The sequence below is a fragment of the Trichosurus vulpecula genome, chromosome 9 (genome assembly GCF_011100635.1).
Source record: "Trichosurus vulpecula isolate mTriVul1 chromosome 9, mTriVul1.pri, whole genome shotgun sequence".
Lineage (NCBI taxonomy): Eukaryota > Metazoa > Chordata > Mammalia > Diprotodontia > Phalangeridae > Trichosurus > Trichosurus vulpecula.
Window position 1 is genome coordinate 199,846,450 of NC_050581.1, and position 16,287 is coordinate 199,862,736.

A 16,287-nucleotide genomic window follows, 5' to 3' on the forward strand; every position below is an offset into this window, starting at 1 on the left:
TTGCTTCAAATTTTTTTTCACACTTAATATTGCTAACTGTAGTTCCCTCCCTCCTATTCCCCCCGCCCCATGTATTCTATTCTCTCTCTCTCCTTTCACCCTATCCCTCCACAAAAGTGTTTTGCTTCTGACTACCCCACTTCAATCTGCCCTCCCTTCTATCACACCCCTTCTTGTATCCCCTTCCCCTCCTACTTTCCCGTGGGGTAAGATAGATTTCTATACCAAACTGCGTGTGTATGTTATTCTTTCTTTGAGCCAATTCTGATGAGAATAAGGTTCATTTAAAGCCCTTCACCTTCCCACCTTACCCTCCACTATAAAAGCTTTTTCTTCCCTCTTTTATAGGAGATAATTTATAGCATTCCACCTTTCCCTTTCTCCCAGTACATTCTTTTCTCACCCTTTCATTTTATTTTTTAGATATCATCTCTTCATATTCAACTCAAACTTCTGTCTGCTTTTTTTTTATTTTTTTTTTTGTTTTTTTTCTGTCTGGTTTTTTAAATGAAATTTTTCATTCTATCTCTTCCTGCTGGACTTTGTTCATAATATATAAAAATGCTGATGATTATGTGGGTTTATTTTATATCCTGCAGTTTTGCTGAAGTTGTTAATTATTTCAACAATTTTTAGTTGATTCTCTAGGATTTTCTAAGAATAACATGCATATGATCTGCAAAGAATGATAGTTTTGTTTCCTCATTGCCTATTCTAATTCTTCCAGTTTCTTTTTCTTCTCCTATTGCCATGGCTAGAATTTCTAGTATAATATTAGACAATAGTGGTGATAAAGGGCATCTTTGCTTCCCCCCTCATCTTGTTGGGAAGGTTTCTAGATTATCCCCATTACAGATACTGTGTGCTAATGGTTCTAGACAGATATTATTTATCATTTTAAGGAAAACTACTTTTGCTTCTGTTTTCTAGTGTTTTAGTAGGAATGAGTGTTGTATCTTCCCAAAAGCTTTTTCTGCATCTCTTGAGATAATCACATGATTTTTGTTGTTTCTGTTATTGCTAAGGTCAGTCATGCTGATAGTCTTCCTGACACCGAACCAGCCCTGCATTCCTGGTGTAAAGCCCACCTGGTCATAGGGTATGATCCTTGTGATATATCGCTTTAATCTCCTTGGTAGTATTTTACTTAAAATGTTTGCATCAGTGTTCATTAGAGAAATTACTATAGAGTTTTCTTTCTCTGTTTTTGCTCTTCTTGGTTTAGGCATCAGCACCATAGGAGTACTGTCTTTTCCCTCCATTCTATTTCCTGCCCCTCCCCTCATCCCTTTTCAAAAGTCTTTTTTGCTTCTGACCACTTCCTTCCTTATTCTGTCTTCCCTTCTATTAGCACCTTACCCCTCCTCTTCTCCCCTTCTCCCCTCTTAGTTCCCTATAGAGTAAGACAGATTTTTATAACCAACTGAGTGGGTATGTTATTCTTTCTTTGAGCTAATTCCAATGAGAGTAAGGTTCAAGCATTCTCCACATCTCCATTTTTCCCTCAACTCTAAAAGCTCTCCCTTGTGTGCCTCTTTTTGGTAAGATAAATTTCCCTATTTTACCTCCCCCTTCCTTATTCTCCCAATGCATCCCTTTTAATCACCTTTTAATTTTATTTTTTTAAATCATCCTGTCACAGTCAACTTACACCCATGCTTTCTGTCTATGTAAACTCCTTCTAACAGTCCTAATAATGATAAAGTCATTACTAGTATCATCTTCCTATATAGGAATTTAAACAGTTTAATCCTATTGAATCCCTTATGATTTCTCTTTCATGTTTACCTTTTTAAGTTTTTCTCGAATCTCACATTTGAAAATCAAAATTTCTATTCAGCTCTAGTCAAATGTCAGGAATGTTTGAACATCCTCCATTTCATTAAACATCCATTTTCCCTGAAAAAATTATATTCCGTTTTGATGGATAGGTTATTCTTGGTTGTAATCCTAGCTCCTTCGCCTTCTGGTATATCATATTCCAACCTCTCTGATCCTTTAGAACAGAAGCATCTAAATCTTGTTCAATCCAGACTATGACTTCATAGTTTTTCAAAGAATTGTTTCTTTCTGGCTGCTTGTGATATTTTCTCTTTGACCTGAGAGTTCTGGAATCTGGCTATAATATTCTAGGGAGTTTTCAATTTGAGATCTCTTTCAGTAGCTGATTGGTGGATTCTTTTAATTTCTATTTTACCCTCTGGTTCTAGGATAATCAGGGAAGTTTTCCTTGATAATTTTGCAAAGCATGATGTCTAGGCACTTTTTTGATTTTGCTTTCAGGTAGTCCAATAATTCTTAAATCATCTCTCCTCAGTCTTTTTTCCAGGTCAGTTGTTTTTTCAGTGAGATATTTCACATTTTCTTGGGGGTTCTCCCCCATTCTTTTGACTTTGTTTTATTGTTTGTTGATGTCTCCTGGGCTCATTGGCTTCTACTTGCCCAATTCTAATTTTTAAGGAGTTATTTTCTTCAGTGAGATTTTGTACTTTTTTCCATATGGACACCAGTTCTGTTTTTTTTTTTTTTTTTTAAGGAGTTCTACTCTTCAATGGATTTTCATACCTTTTTTTTACCATTTGGCCAATTCTGTTTTTCAAGGTGTTATTTTCATCAGTATTTTTTGCCTCTTTTACCAAGCTATTGGCTCTATTTTCATACTTTTCTTGCATCACTTTAATTTTTTCCCCAACTTTTCTTCTACCTCTTTGATTTTATTTTGAAAATCCTTTTTGAGGTCTACTAGGAATTCTTGTTGGGCTTGTGTTCAGTTCACATTTATTTTTTCCCTTTGAGGCTTTGCTTGTATGTATTTTCACATTGATATCTTATTCTGAGTTTGTGCATTGATCTTCCCTGTCACCATAGTAACTTTTTTATGATTAGGATTTTCTTTTTGCTTACTTTTCCAGCTTATTTTTTGACTTTTAACTTGATATTAAAGTTGGGCTCTGCTCCTGGGGTGGAAGGTTACTCTCCCAAGCTTTGGGTTTTTTTGTGCTGCTGTTTTCAGAATCAGTTCTGGGGGCCTGTTTTTAGTTCTTCCAAGGTGGTATGATGCAAGGAAAGATATGGTCACTGCTCTCCTGGCCTGTGCTCTGGTATTTACTCAGGAAGGGACCTTGTTCTTCTGTAGTCACAAGTGCCAGTGCTCCTCTTGGCCCAGAAGTATGACTTGGGCCCATGTTCTCCTACAGCCTCAAGTGCTAGTGCCCATTTCTGCATTAGAACAGATACCTGGTGTCCTACTACCTTGTGAATGACCACAGTGCTCTTCTTCCCCCCGGAACTGTGGCCAGTTCCCCCTCTCCCCTGGGATTGCAAGCACTCATGTGTTAATGTTCTTCTCCACCCTTGTACTGCAACCCAGAGCTGCATTGAGGCAATGCATCAAGTCCTGATGCCAGTGTCATCAAAAGGTCCCCTGAAATCTCCTTCTGACCCCTTTATTGTCTGTGGGCTGATAGCTCCTGAAGCTGCTGCTGCCACTGATGCAGTCACCTTAAGGCCTGCTGCTGGCATTGCCACTGTGTGGCCTGTGTTGTGCTCCGGGTCCCACCACTACCCCTTTGAGACAAATTTTTCCCACTGACCTCCCAAGTAGTCTTGCACCAGAAGAATTTTAATCCTGAACTTTTGTTGCAGAATTCAGTTTGAAGTGTTAGCTTAAAGCTGTTAGGAGGGGAATCTGGAAGAGCTCAGGTGAGTTCCTGCCTCTACTATGTTGCTTTGGAAAAGTTGATACTTCTTATAATCTGAGATAAACCCCTGGACATTGAGACCATCTTTTCATTTCAATGCAATCAGAGGAAGAAAGGAAATAAACATTTGTTAAATGGAGACTTGTGTTAAGTGCCACAGCCCTGGGAAGTAGGTAGGTGCTATTATTATCTCATTTTATAATTGAGGATTATGAGGCCAACAGAGGTTGACTTTCTAGGGTTGCCCAGCCACTAAGTTTCTAAGGCTGGATGTGAACTCAAGTCTTTCTGACTCCAGACCCAGCACTCTGCAAATTTTACCACCTAGCTACCTCCAGGAGCAGTTTCTATTACAGAATCTGCGTGTGACATATAAACAGATCTTTTGCCAACTGAGCCATTGGACCATGGAGACTATATTTCTGGAGTCCAAACGTCATAGCGCATTGATGAATAAATGATTTTGTTTTAGAAATCCTTAGAGCTCATTTCCATTTTATCTGTTCATGGTCCTTTTAATTTCATCCTTAAATATCTTTTCAATGATCTGCCTAATTTTAATGCTGCAATAAGCTTTCTGTCAACTTATTCTTTTTAATTTGCTTCTTACTATTTTGAAGTTGTATTACTCATAGTATTCCATATCGTCTGAGGTTTCATAAATCAGTTTCTATCATAAAGATGTGTAGCTATTGACTGCTATGTCTATGTGTCTGGGAAGGAGATTCAGTGTTCACTGGATGAGTTGGTTTCTAGGCTTTTTTGGTCTCTTTATTGTAGTGACAGATTTATATGCATTAGACTTTCTTAGGGAATGGTGATATTCTGTGTCAATGTATGTTCTTTTATCCATTTCTCAGTTTTAATGTAAATAGCTTGCTTAAATAAGTCATATTGGAGTTGCCTCATTTATATACCATACGGCCTCATTTTTATTCATTCATCTAATTTGAGATTGACTTTTTTCTTTATGCTAAAAAACAAAAATATGACTATACACAGAGAACTGATTTATAAATTACAACCACAGTAGTAATCAATTCTTTCCTGTCAAGATATACTCCATTTTGTTTATATTATGTTATTTGTTGCAGGGGATAGGACAATGAAAAATAGCATGATCCTTGCCTTCAAGGAACTCACGGAGTATTCATTTTGTTTGCAAATAACCAGGTTAAAGATTAAAATTGGTTGGTTGGTTGGTTGGTTGGTTGCTGTCCTTTGTTCTCAAAGAGACCTAAAAGGACATCACTATGCTAGAGTTCAGTTTCAATGTGTCTGACTGTGGCTGATGAGACGAATACAAGCCTACCACAGGTTGGACACAAATAGCCCATGTGAATATTTGGGGTGGATACTTTAAATTTGTGCCTCCTGAGTTTCCTTGGAGCTGGTTTGATTCTGCTTTGCTTATAGAGTGCAGCATCTTCTCTGATGTGGGTATGCCATGCTGAGTGGTTCTGTGCCAGTGTCTGCCATGTCACACAATTAATTCCAAAGTTCTTAAGAGAGACCCTAAGAGTGTCCTTGTATTGCTTCTTCTGACCACTATGTGAATGCTTGCCCTTTGAGTTCTCCACAAAAGTCTTTTTGTCAAGCATATGTTTTGCATTTGAACATTGTGGCTGGTCCATTGGAGTTGTGCTCTCTTAAGCAGAGTTTGAATGCTTGGCAGTTTAGTTCGAGTAAGGACCTCAGTGTCTGGTACCTTATCCAGCTAGGTGATCTTCAGAATCTTCTTAAGACAATTCAAATGGAAGCAATTCAGTTTTCTGGCATGAGCTGGTAGACTGTCCAGGTTTCACAGGCATACAACGATGAGGTCAGCACAATGGCTCTGTATACTATAGATTCAAATGAGTAGATAGTAATAAGAAGGAGGGGTGCTCTACAAGGTCAACTGTAGCCTGAGAGGTGAAGGGGGATGAAGACTTGGAGTTAATGTATTTGGTGGAAATGATGCTTGGGTGACCTAAAAATCTAGGGGTATTTAGTGACACTTTAGGAAGATATTTTTCAAGAAGTCTTTAGAGAGAAGGCTTTCCATACAGTGGTGGGAGAGAAAACCATTTTGAAAGGAGCACCAAGTACGTGTGTGGAGAAGAAGTTTCTGTGTCTATTGTAGGCTCTTCTGGGAGGTTGGCTGGGAAGGAAGGAGAGATATGGAAGGATAGATATGGAATGACCAAATCGCTTACCTCCCTGGATTTCAGTTTTCTCATCATTAAAAAGAGGGTTTGCTTTGGGTGGCTTCTGCATTCGGCTCCAGATATAATTGAATACTCCCATGAGCCTTAGTTCAGATGGGTTCTGTTGGCCCTGAAGAGCAGAGGGCATTTCTGGGAAAAGATTGACTGCTCCCATGACCAGCTAAGCTCCTTCCATTTACTCATGCTAACATCCATGTTGTTTCTTTGAGAGGTGCACTGGGTAACCAACAGATGGCAGAAATATGTGACCTGTGACCTGATTCAAGGAAAACCGCATGCCAAACTCTATTTCTTCCCCAAATGCTGGTGAATCTAGAGTGCTGTAACTAGCAAAGAAATGTTTGGTTTCCCTGACGATGCCCAAGGCTACTTGGATAATGAATTAATTTCCTAGGGTTTGTCATTAACAAGCTTCCTGTTCTCTTTCTCTTTTGACAGGACCAGCTGTGAGATACAGCGGGTTCACCATGGCTGAACCAAAGCCCCCTCCTTTGCTTGGGCAGCATACAGTAGAAGTACTGAAGACATCCCTGGGCTATGATGACAGCACCATCAGTGACCTGCTCCATGCTGGAGTGGTGGCCCAAGCTGAAGTCAAATGAGAAGGGCTGTTTTCATTACTGAAGAGCCCATACTAAGCACCCTTGGTGAGGGCAGGGCTCTTCTCTCAAGTCCCTTCACCCTTTTTCTGGTACTACAGAAAATAAAATATGAAAGCATAATCAATTCCCCAAGAATGAGCCTGGGGGTGATAAACCCCTTGTCACTTCTTCAATCTCCACACACCTCTGAAATCCCATAACCTTTTTCAATTAATGCTCCAATTGCAGGGCCATCTTTAGGCAATGATTTCATTCCCTGATCCCCCAACCCTGAAAAATGTCCTTCTCATTCAGATCCTGCTAATTGCCCCAGTGTTTGCTCCAGGAACAAGCATGAGGGTGAGGAAGAGCAGAGCCTGGACAGAGCCTGGCAGCCTCTAAGTCTTCCCGGCTCTCCACTCACACATAAAGCCCGCATTTAAACCGTTGTTATGAAGTCAAGGCAATAAGCAAAATGACAGACTCTGTGATTGATTTTAAACAGAATAACCTAATTTTGTGCTCATGAAGCCTTTGTAAATCTGTAATTTAAACCATGGCCTTTACCCATGTCCATTGTAAAACCGAGACCCACTCTCCGGCTAGGCTGTGTAAATATTTGCTTTAGGGTGCATCGCTGTGATGGTCCCATGATGGGTTGCAGACCATCAATCTCTGCTCCTTCCTGGTGGCATGGTTCCTGGGGGGAGAGCTTTGAGGGGCAGGCTAGCTTGAGTCAAGTGTGGATAGAAATGTCTCCTCCACGGTGCCCAGCCCCCAGAGTGGAAGGAATGGAGAATGAAATTGGGAGCAAGGCACCTCCCCACTGCTAACAAGTTTGGCAGCTCTTTGGCCCTTGAAACCTGAGTGTTCAAGGGTATAATTTACAAGTAAAGTAAACAGGGTCCTGGAAGGCTTGAACCGTTGAAACATGGGCCCTGGAGTGGGCCTGAACATTAATTCAGACTGACACCCAGCCAAGCGAGGCTCTAGCCATGTAAGGAAGGGTGACTTGGGCCAATGACTGACCCTGTCCCTAGGGTTGCCCTTTTGCCAATATTTTCCATAAAGTGCAAAGTCCTTCCTTCATGCTTGTTATGTACTGCTTATTAAAAAAAATAATGTTATTGCATACTAGAGTTGCAACTGAAGCTTTCATTACAGTTCATGTTTCTGACTGTGGTTTGGCATTCCATTCACTTTCTTTGCTCCTTGCTCAGGCTCTCTTTTCTTTCTCTTGATCATATAACTCCAGTCTTTGGTCCTTGTAATTAACTGGAATCAAGAACACCAAATAAAGAAGGCATTCACCTTCTCATTTGGTTAATGACCAATAGTAGAGCCTACTTTCCATCTCCCTTATCGGTCAGAAGGTTGTCCCCAGGGAATTTCTTTTCTCAGCTGCAGCCACTCACACAGATTCTCTCCTAAGGCACAGAGAGGCTTCTGTCCACCCAAGTGAAGCAGCTTGGTACTCTCACCTTGAAGTCTCTGCCATCACTGGATGTCTAGGGACTGTTCCTGGTAGAGCCCTTGAATCTCCCACCATGCCTAGAAACTTCAGCAGATAACAGCTTTTCAAAAACTTCACTTTTTTTTCCTATAAAATGGGGCTGGCAAATAGTTGCCTTATCTGTGTCACAGAGTTGTTGTGAAGATCCAATGAGGTCAAGTCTCTATCTTGCTTCATAAGCATATTCCATTTTGCAAATTCCAAATACTTCAATGGTTCTGTGACCTTATCAATATGACCGTGTCTTCAATGATGCACATTGCAGCTTGTCCTCACCTACCTATCCTGTGCCTCTTAGTCACTTCCTCCCATAATTTTACCATGGGGACCCACCCAATGTGTTTCAGGCATTCCTTGTTTTCATCCCAAACATATTCCTGGTACACATAAGCTGTCCCTACTCATTGTCTTTTAGTCTCACCACATGATCAGCCCATCTCCACTTTAGCTCAGACATTTCTTGCATTGCCAACCTACATAAACAGGACTGCTAGTGCTGCTGCTGCTGCTGTTGCTGTCATACGGAGCTCAAACAGAAACCCACCCATCCCCTGTGATGGTGCGATAGAGATCCCTGTGGGGCCATGTGCCTCACCCTCCTCTCCCTTATAGGCACTTCAGGATATCCTGTTTCATTCACCATTACCATTAAAAATGTGAGCTCCTTGAGGGAAAAGACCACGGTTTTGTTTTCTTTGCATTCCCAGTACTTAGAGCAATGCCTGGCACATAATGAGCACTTACTAAAAGCCTGCTGACTGAAGGATTGGTTACCAGATTTTACATTGTAAGGGCCATATACCCTCATCTGGCACAGGTAAAGAAATGTCTGTAGACCTTTCACACTTTGGGTAAAGGACTCAACGCTGCTTCTCTCTGCGCACACATCTTGAGCTGCAGAATTCCTCCTTGGTCCATTTTGGGCAGACCTCAATGTCATTACAGGACCCCAAAAAGGCATTTTGCTGATGGCCATCTAACAGATGGGGGTTGGAAGATAAGGTCTTAGGAGCAGCCCTTTTAGGTGACATCTCCATGTTTATGCAAGTGGGCCTCATGTCTATGTTGGGAGATCCTTTAAGAATTCATCAGCTCATCTTGAAAATCAAGGCAACTATGTGCCATCCCGATGATGAGGCCTCTTCCAGAAGGCAGCCCAGGACATTGATTCATTGATCAATCTCTTTGCTTTGGAGAAACAGCTCCACAGAGGTTATAGGGTAATAGATATAGTGGGAAGGGACTTAGAGGCCATCCAGGCTAACCCCCTCATCCCCTAAGGGCACTCAAGTGAACTTGAGTAGTTCAGTTCAAGAGATCATTTTTCATTCCAAATGGAGAAGGGGCTTATGAAGGCCACCCGAAGACTGCCTTTCTCTAGCAAAACCAATGCTGCAATCCCCAGATGCTCTTGTTGGAGACATCCTCATGAGGGAAGTGTCATACAACATATTCCCAACTCTCTGAGAAGACTCCATGACAAGCATCTGATCCAGTCACATACAAGGGAATCATGGATGCCAGTGGAGAATATACTTGAGAAGAGAACTAGCTGAGGCCAAGTTTCCAGATAAACACTATTCAGTGAAATTTGTACAGCTTTGCCCTTTATCAAGTGGCCTTTACAAGCCCATCGTTGTCAGTATTAACAAGGAGCCATTTTCTCCGTCTCCAGATATTGAGTCCACAGATAAGACGTTCTGTGCTCAAAGTCTGCTCTCCCCAAGGCCTTCCCTCAGATAGATTTGTTCTGGCTTTTGCCAAGAGCAACTGTGAGATTGTGGGGTGAGGCGTGGCTATGGAGGAGGGAGACCTGGCTTCTAGGCTGGCCAGATAACCTTCATCTTGACCTTTCTGGGCCTATTTCCTTGATCTGCAAAATAACTGGGTTAAATGATCCTTCAGGTTCTTTCCCACTTTGGCAGTTTATGACTTAAATACTCAGTTCCCCTCTCCGCCCTTTAAAAAACAACAGCTTTAGTTAAGGCTATTTAGGGTGTGTCCAAGGAGAGCTGGGAGTTCTTTCCTTTTCCCAAGATTCTGCTCCTAGAGTTTGCCAGTTAGGCAGATGGTGCTTTCTTTTTTTCCCAGTAAAGAGCAAGCTTACAGTACAGGAAAGGGGGTGGGGGCGGTTGTCCCTTGGAAGAGAAATTTCAGACTTAAGACCCTCTGTTTGTGGGTCCTTTTCACCATTTCATGATTAGGGTTTTAAAGTCTATTCTATCTTCAAAGCCCAGGCACTGAAGTCCTGAGCTGTTGCAAGGTGGAGGTGGCCTTAGGCACAGAAAGTTATGACTGTAGAGCTCAGACTCTGTAGGTCCTACCAAGATGACATAGGACAGTCCCACCACACTCTGCCCTGCTCAGTCCCCACCTGGAGGGTTGTGTTCCATTCTGGGTGCCATGTTTTAGCAAGGGCATTGATAAGCTGGAGCACATCTGAAGGAGGATGATAATGATGACACATGAGGATCAGCTGGAGGAAGTAGGGCTCCTGAAGAGCCCTACTGGAGAGGAGAAGATTTGCTGGGGATGGTTTGAGGAGACCAGGCCAACTGTCTTTAAGTATTTGAAAATCTGTCATATGGAAGAGAGGTTAGACGTGTTCTACATGGCTCCTCAGGGAAGAACCAGGAGCAATAGCAGAAGCTGGAAAGAGACCAAACAGACAACCTAAGGGGACGACTTCCTAACAATTAGAGAAAGCTAGCTGGCAGAGTGAATCGGGGGCTGAGCTCTGAGGCAGGAAAATATAAATTTCTTTTTATAAAAAGTGTCTCATTTGAGACCCTCCCTAGCTGTGTGACCCCGGGCAAGCCACTCAACCTCTACCTCAGTTTCCTCATCTGTAAAATGAGAATAATAGTAATAATAGCCCCAAATTCCCAGCATCGTTGGGAGGATCGAATGAGGTGATGCTTGGTCAGTCTCAAAGCGCTCTAGAAACGCTAGTTATCCTTACGGTCAGTAGGCGCGGTAATGTTGTTTCTGTGGCTGCACCGAAGCTGAACGAGTTATATCATGGTGTTCAGAGAGAAAAGAGACTGAGAGAGAAGACCTGCGGAGGCTGGGCCTTGAAAGGAGGCCGTCACGGTCCTCTTCCAGCACCTTCTTCTTTTGATGGATTATTTTGTTTCACAGTTCTCTCTCTCTGTCTCTGTCTCTCTCTGTCTCCATCTCTGTCTCTCTCTTTCTCTGTGTGTGTGTGTGTAAGCACACTGTATCCATGAGAACAGGAGAGGAACTCTGACCCTGTCACCTGAGTGACCTTCAGAAAGTCACTGAATGCCTCTGGGCCTCAGTTTCCTCATTTACAAAATAAGAAAGCTGGGCTAGGTGGTCCCTGAAGTCTCTTCTAGCTCTACATCTGTGATGCTGTGTTCCAATTCAGGCATAGGGAACAGCCTAGCCAAAGACAAGGAGGTGGGAAAATGCAGGGAGTGCTCGGGACGGGAAGTTACTTTAGTAAAGGGGATTTGTTCTGTGAAGTTTGGATTCAGTCAAAGGCCACACTTGAGACCTAGAGGGCCACATATGGCCTTGAGGCTGCAGGTTCTCCCCACCCCCCCATAGGAGAATGGAAGCTCCTTGAGGGTAGTTTGTCTTATGTCTTTGATCTCTAGGCTCTATCACAGCCCTGAAAATATGGTTGAGTGAGTCAATCTCTGATCAAATGAATTCAGTCCATCAATAAGCACTTATTAAGCACCTGCTGTGTACCAGGCACAGGGCTCAGCCCTGGGCATATAGAGATAGCACTGAGCCAGCCTCTGCCCTCAAGCAGCTCACATTCTAATGAGGGTATATACAGCATAGATAGGTGGTATCTGTGGGAGATGGGGGAAGGCATGAGATGCTGAGGAGGTCAGGAAAGGAATGGAATTGAGGATAGGGGTAGGAGTGGAAAATAGAAGACAGATGCTAGAAACAGACATTCCAGAGGCCAAGTCTACAGGGCTTGGGAACAGATTGGATGGAGTATTATGACCATAATATCTGACATTTATCAAATACTGCAGGTCAGTTATTTCATTCCATCCCCACCTCAGTTCTTATGAGGCCAGAGCCACCCACCTTTTTATGTTTGGACCTCATAGTGGATTTCATTGGTGCAAAGAACTCCCAGGAAGGAAAGGCCCTCTCCCAATGTGAACTACCACCCATTCTGCTAACTTTGAGTGGTAGAGATGCTAAGAGAAGGAACCTGACCATGGTCCCATAGTTGCTATGATAATCCCTGTTTTATAGATGAGGAAACTGAGGCTGAGAGGCAAATTCACTTGCTCCCTAAACAGTGCCAGAAGGTCAGAGGTGTCATTTGAACCAGTTTCTCTACTACTTCCAAGTTTGGTGCTTTTTCCACTGCCTCATACTGCCACTCACCATGAGGATTTTTAGGAAGTATTAAAGAACTTGGGATCTCTGCCTTCAATGACTTTCAGAAGACATCTCACTGTCTATACTGATGGTGCTGACTCCCAGAAGGGCTCTCTCAGCCTTTGGGCTTTGTTGTTTCAAGAGGCCTGGGGATACCCAATGCCTTGCTTTCCCCTGGTGCTATGTTTGTGTCCTTTCGCCCTCTCCAGCACCCAACAGAAGGCAAAGTCAGGAGGGTCCGAGGACCTCACCAAGAGTAGAAGGTGTGACTGATGCTGGCTGATTGGATGTCTGTGGCTGATCTGGCCAGATTCCCTCTGGCCTGCTTCTTGGCCTTTTGTTGACAAAGCCCCGTAGAAGGACAAAATCTCAAACCTTCCCATCTTCTGAAAGAAGCCCTGCTATTGGATACAGTGAAAAGGAAGGTTCTGGATGGATGAGGGAGCATCTGTGGATGCTGTGAAAGGCCGAATAAAATAATGACAATAATTAACATCTGCGTAGCACTTACTAGAGTGAGAGCAACCTGGAACTGGAGGGATGCTCTCAGCCCAAGTCTCATGGCAAAGTGACTGGCTCTGGGGACAGCCTGCTGGTCCCTGAGCCCCAGGTCATCTGCTCGGGCCAGCGTATCAAACACTGGTACATAGATAAGTCAGGTAAGGCCCCAGATGCCAGATTCCTCCCATCTCCCCTATTAAATTATGAGTTCCTTGAGGGCAGAAACTGTTTTTGCCTTTGTGTCCCCAACTATGTGCCTGGCACAGAGTATGAAGTTAATAAATGCCTCTTGATGACATCCTCCTCCCTCCCTGCCTGCCCCCTTTCTTCTTTTTCTCCTTCCCACATAGATATATGTCATGAATAAGTGGAACTCATCAGCTGATGCATACATACTGCACAAATTCAATGTGCCTCACTCTTTGGAAGATAACTTGAGGGTCAGGGGTCTTCCAGTTCCTTTCTGGCTCTGCATCTTGGGATTCTCTTTCTCCCTGCAACTTCTCCTTCATAGGCCATAATCACTGGGTATGGTGCTTTGATAGTGACTGCCAAGGCTTCAGCCCCTTGACACCCAAAGTAAGAGGAGGAAGAAGAAGAAAAGGGGAACCAGTGGAGCAGGTGCCCTTCTCTCCGTGTGTGTGTGTGTGTGTGTGTGTGTGTGTGTGATCCCATTAGTGAGGAGCTTACATCCTAATAGGGAAAGCTATTGGAGGAGTGAGGAGACAAGTGTCCCCATTGCAAATTCAAGGCCTCTGGCGGGAAGGTGGGGCAATCCCTGCTCTCTTGGCCGGAGCTCCATTTGGGGCTGGTGGCTTATAGATACATGGCTCCTCAGAAAGGCTGGGGAAGAGTGCCTAACACCCACAAATACAACAGGGAATTGAGAGAATTCACTCTTATTTCCCCCATGGCCGGGCTGTGCTTGGAGGGAAAGAAAGGAGTCCAAGGGGAGATATTATTCTTTCTTTCTGCCCCTCTTTCTGTTTGGATGAAGCCTCGGTCAAGCCAACTTCCCACCAGGAGAGCTGGGGCTGCTCTGGTAAATGTTTATCAATTAGCTCTTCAGAAAGCAAAACCCAAAACACAACTGTATGCAGGACTCACTTTTTGAGTTTAATGTTCTCTGTTTACACTTTCTCCTTCACTTTCTTAAGTTTAAACAATCAACAAAATAATCCAATTGTCCCAGGTGTCAATGCTGACACTAAAATTTTAACCATTACCTCAATCGTCAGCCAGTAAGAGTCAGCTCCAGCACCAGGCACCCGGTGCTGTCCAGCGCCCACCTGCTAGGGATTGAGTGACTGTCTCATCTTCCTAAGAAGTCCCTGAAACATGGGGTAACAAAACTTTGGGACAAGTTCCTGGCAGAGATTGAAGACTTCATTTCAATTGAAGCACCTTTCATATGCTGGGCACTGAGAAGGCAAGGAACAAATGGAACATCCCCTGCCTGCCCTCAAGGAGCTTTTATATTCCTCTGATAAACATGCAGGCATGAGGTAATTGGAGGAAAGAGAAAGTTAACAACTAGCGAGGTTAGAGAAGACTTCTCATATTAGGTCAGTCAGTCAATAAGCATTTATTAAGTGCTTACTATGTTCCAAGCACTATGCTAAACCCCGAAAATACAAATGCAAGTAAAAATGACAGTCTTTGCCCTCAAGAAGCTCACATTTTAATGGTGAAGACAAATAAAAGGAATCTAAAAAGGGGGTAGGGAAGTGACTAGCCACCAGGGCATGACGCAGAAATCCAGAGGCATGCAGGCCACAGACTTGGTGGACCAGAAGGATGCTGGTGCTTGGGACAGAAATAGGGACATTAGTTAGGAACATGGCGGGTGGGTATGGCTTGGTAGTATGGGACATTATTGCTAGCCTTTCCTTAGGGAGAGGCCCCTTTCACCGGAAAGATACAGGCCTCAATGATGTCTCCGGTGTCTTCGAGCATTAACGTTCTCTTACACAAGGACTTAAGGACTGGCCTTCCCCATAGGGTTAACCAGAAATCCTCAGGCAAGATGGTAAGTGGACAGGAGAGGATAGAGGCAACAATGGTGCCCCCGATGTCCCATGGCTTGGTGTCGTGGGGATTTGCTTTGGGGATGCTTGACCTGACATCCAGCTTAGAAGCATCTCCTCCTTGTGCCCACCCCCAGGGTGAGGATGGAACTGAGATGTGGAAGGAAGTGCCATGTGACTGAGCCATGCTAGCCCAGGAAGCGATTATTACCACAACGAAGATTCTATTTTGCCCATACTTATCGGGGTACATGGCACTGAAATCAGAGGACCTACCTCTGGCATGCACTAGCTGTGTGACCTTGGGAGATCACTTAGCTTCTCTGGCTTTCCTTAATTTCCCCATCTGTAAAGGGGGCTGGATAGACTAAATGGCCCTGGAGTTTTAGAGCTCTCTATGGTGTGCTACCTCCCTCCTCTTCTCAGTAGAAAGTCAATGCTTAGAAGGCAGGAGTGATTTCATTTTTTCCCATCTGGAGTCACAATGGCTAGCATAATGCTTGGCAAATAGTTGGTGCCTAATACATGCTTGTTGATTGCCTGGAAGCAGTCGTTTGGGCTCAGTCTCCATGCCCTTGTTCTTGTGGATATTTAGTATTCTGTTAATTTTCTGGTTTCATTTGCTGATGGAAATGCTCAGAGGGGAAAGTTATTACAGCATTCACACTCATAAGCACACACACACACACACTCACACACATCCATACACGCATATCCACCCCCCCCCCCCACCCTGCTCTCAGGTGACATTATCTGAAGTGAGTAGTGTGGGGGCTTGTGTGGGTGTGCTTCTGGGGGAGGGTTTCTTACCTCAGCAGAGTCAGCTCTCAATGCTCTGATTTAGAAGGAGGAAAACCCACCCAGGCCCCAAGGAGGGGCAAGGAGGGGGAGGAGGAGGAAGAGGAATCTGTCAGCTGCATCCCACAGCAGTAGAGGTAATAGACTGACCTCTGTGACATCAGAACCTCCTACCCAGATAGGGTTATTTTAATTCTTCTGTTTTTGTTATTTTTAAAATGCATGCATGGGGGAGGGAAAGGACCTCCAAAACCTTCAATAATGTCAGCCTATCCCCTCCTTAGACACAGGGCTATTCTATAATTGGGTCATAGATGGATAAATCTTTCTAGGCTGGCTTCAGGGAGGTCCTTGAAAGCCAATGGAGTCAGCCAGTGGCATCATAGCCATGGAGTCACCTGCCAGCATAGCCAAGGACGGAGTCACAGAATCACAGAATCTCAAGGTTGGAAACCCTCAGACACCACCAACTCCTCTTCATTTGTATATGACCAATATCCCTGGCAAGTGGCCAGCCAGTCCTGCTTGAAGGCCTCCTGCCTTCTCCCCCTCAGGCATCCCCCTCCTCCTGCCAACAGC

General features: G+C 43.8%; 1 protein-coding gene across 2 annotated transcripts in view; it reads left to right on the plus strand.

Annotated features, from left to right (window-relative positions):
• The window catches only part of SUGCT (succinyl-CoA:glutarate-CoA transferase), a 643,092-nt gene extending 635,032 nt beyond the window's left edge, over positions 1 to 8,060 (plus strand). For both annotated transcript variants that reach the window (XM_036738675.1, XM_036738678.1), the window contains one exon: positions 6,350 to 8,060. In XM_036738675.1, the coding sequence (XP_036594570.1) occupies positions 6,350 to 6,513 (164 nt within the window). In that variant the 3' untranslated portion in view covers positions 6,514 to 8,060. The remainder of the gene's footprint in view (positions 1 to 6,349) is intronic.
• Positions 8,061 to 16,287: the final 8,227 nt, after the last annotated feature.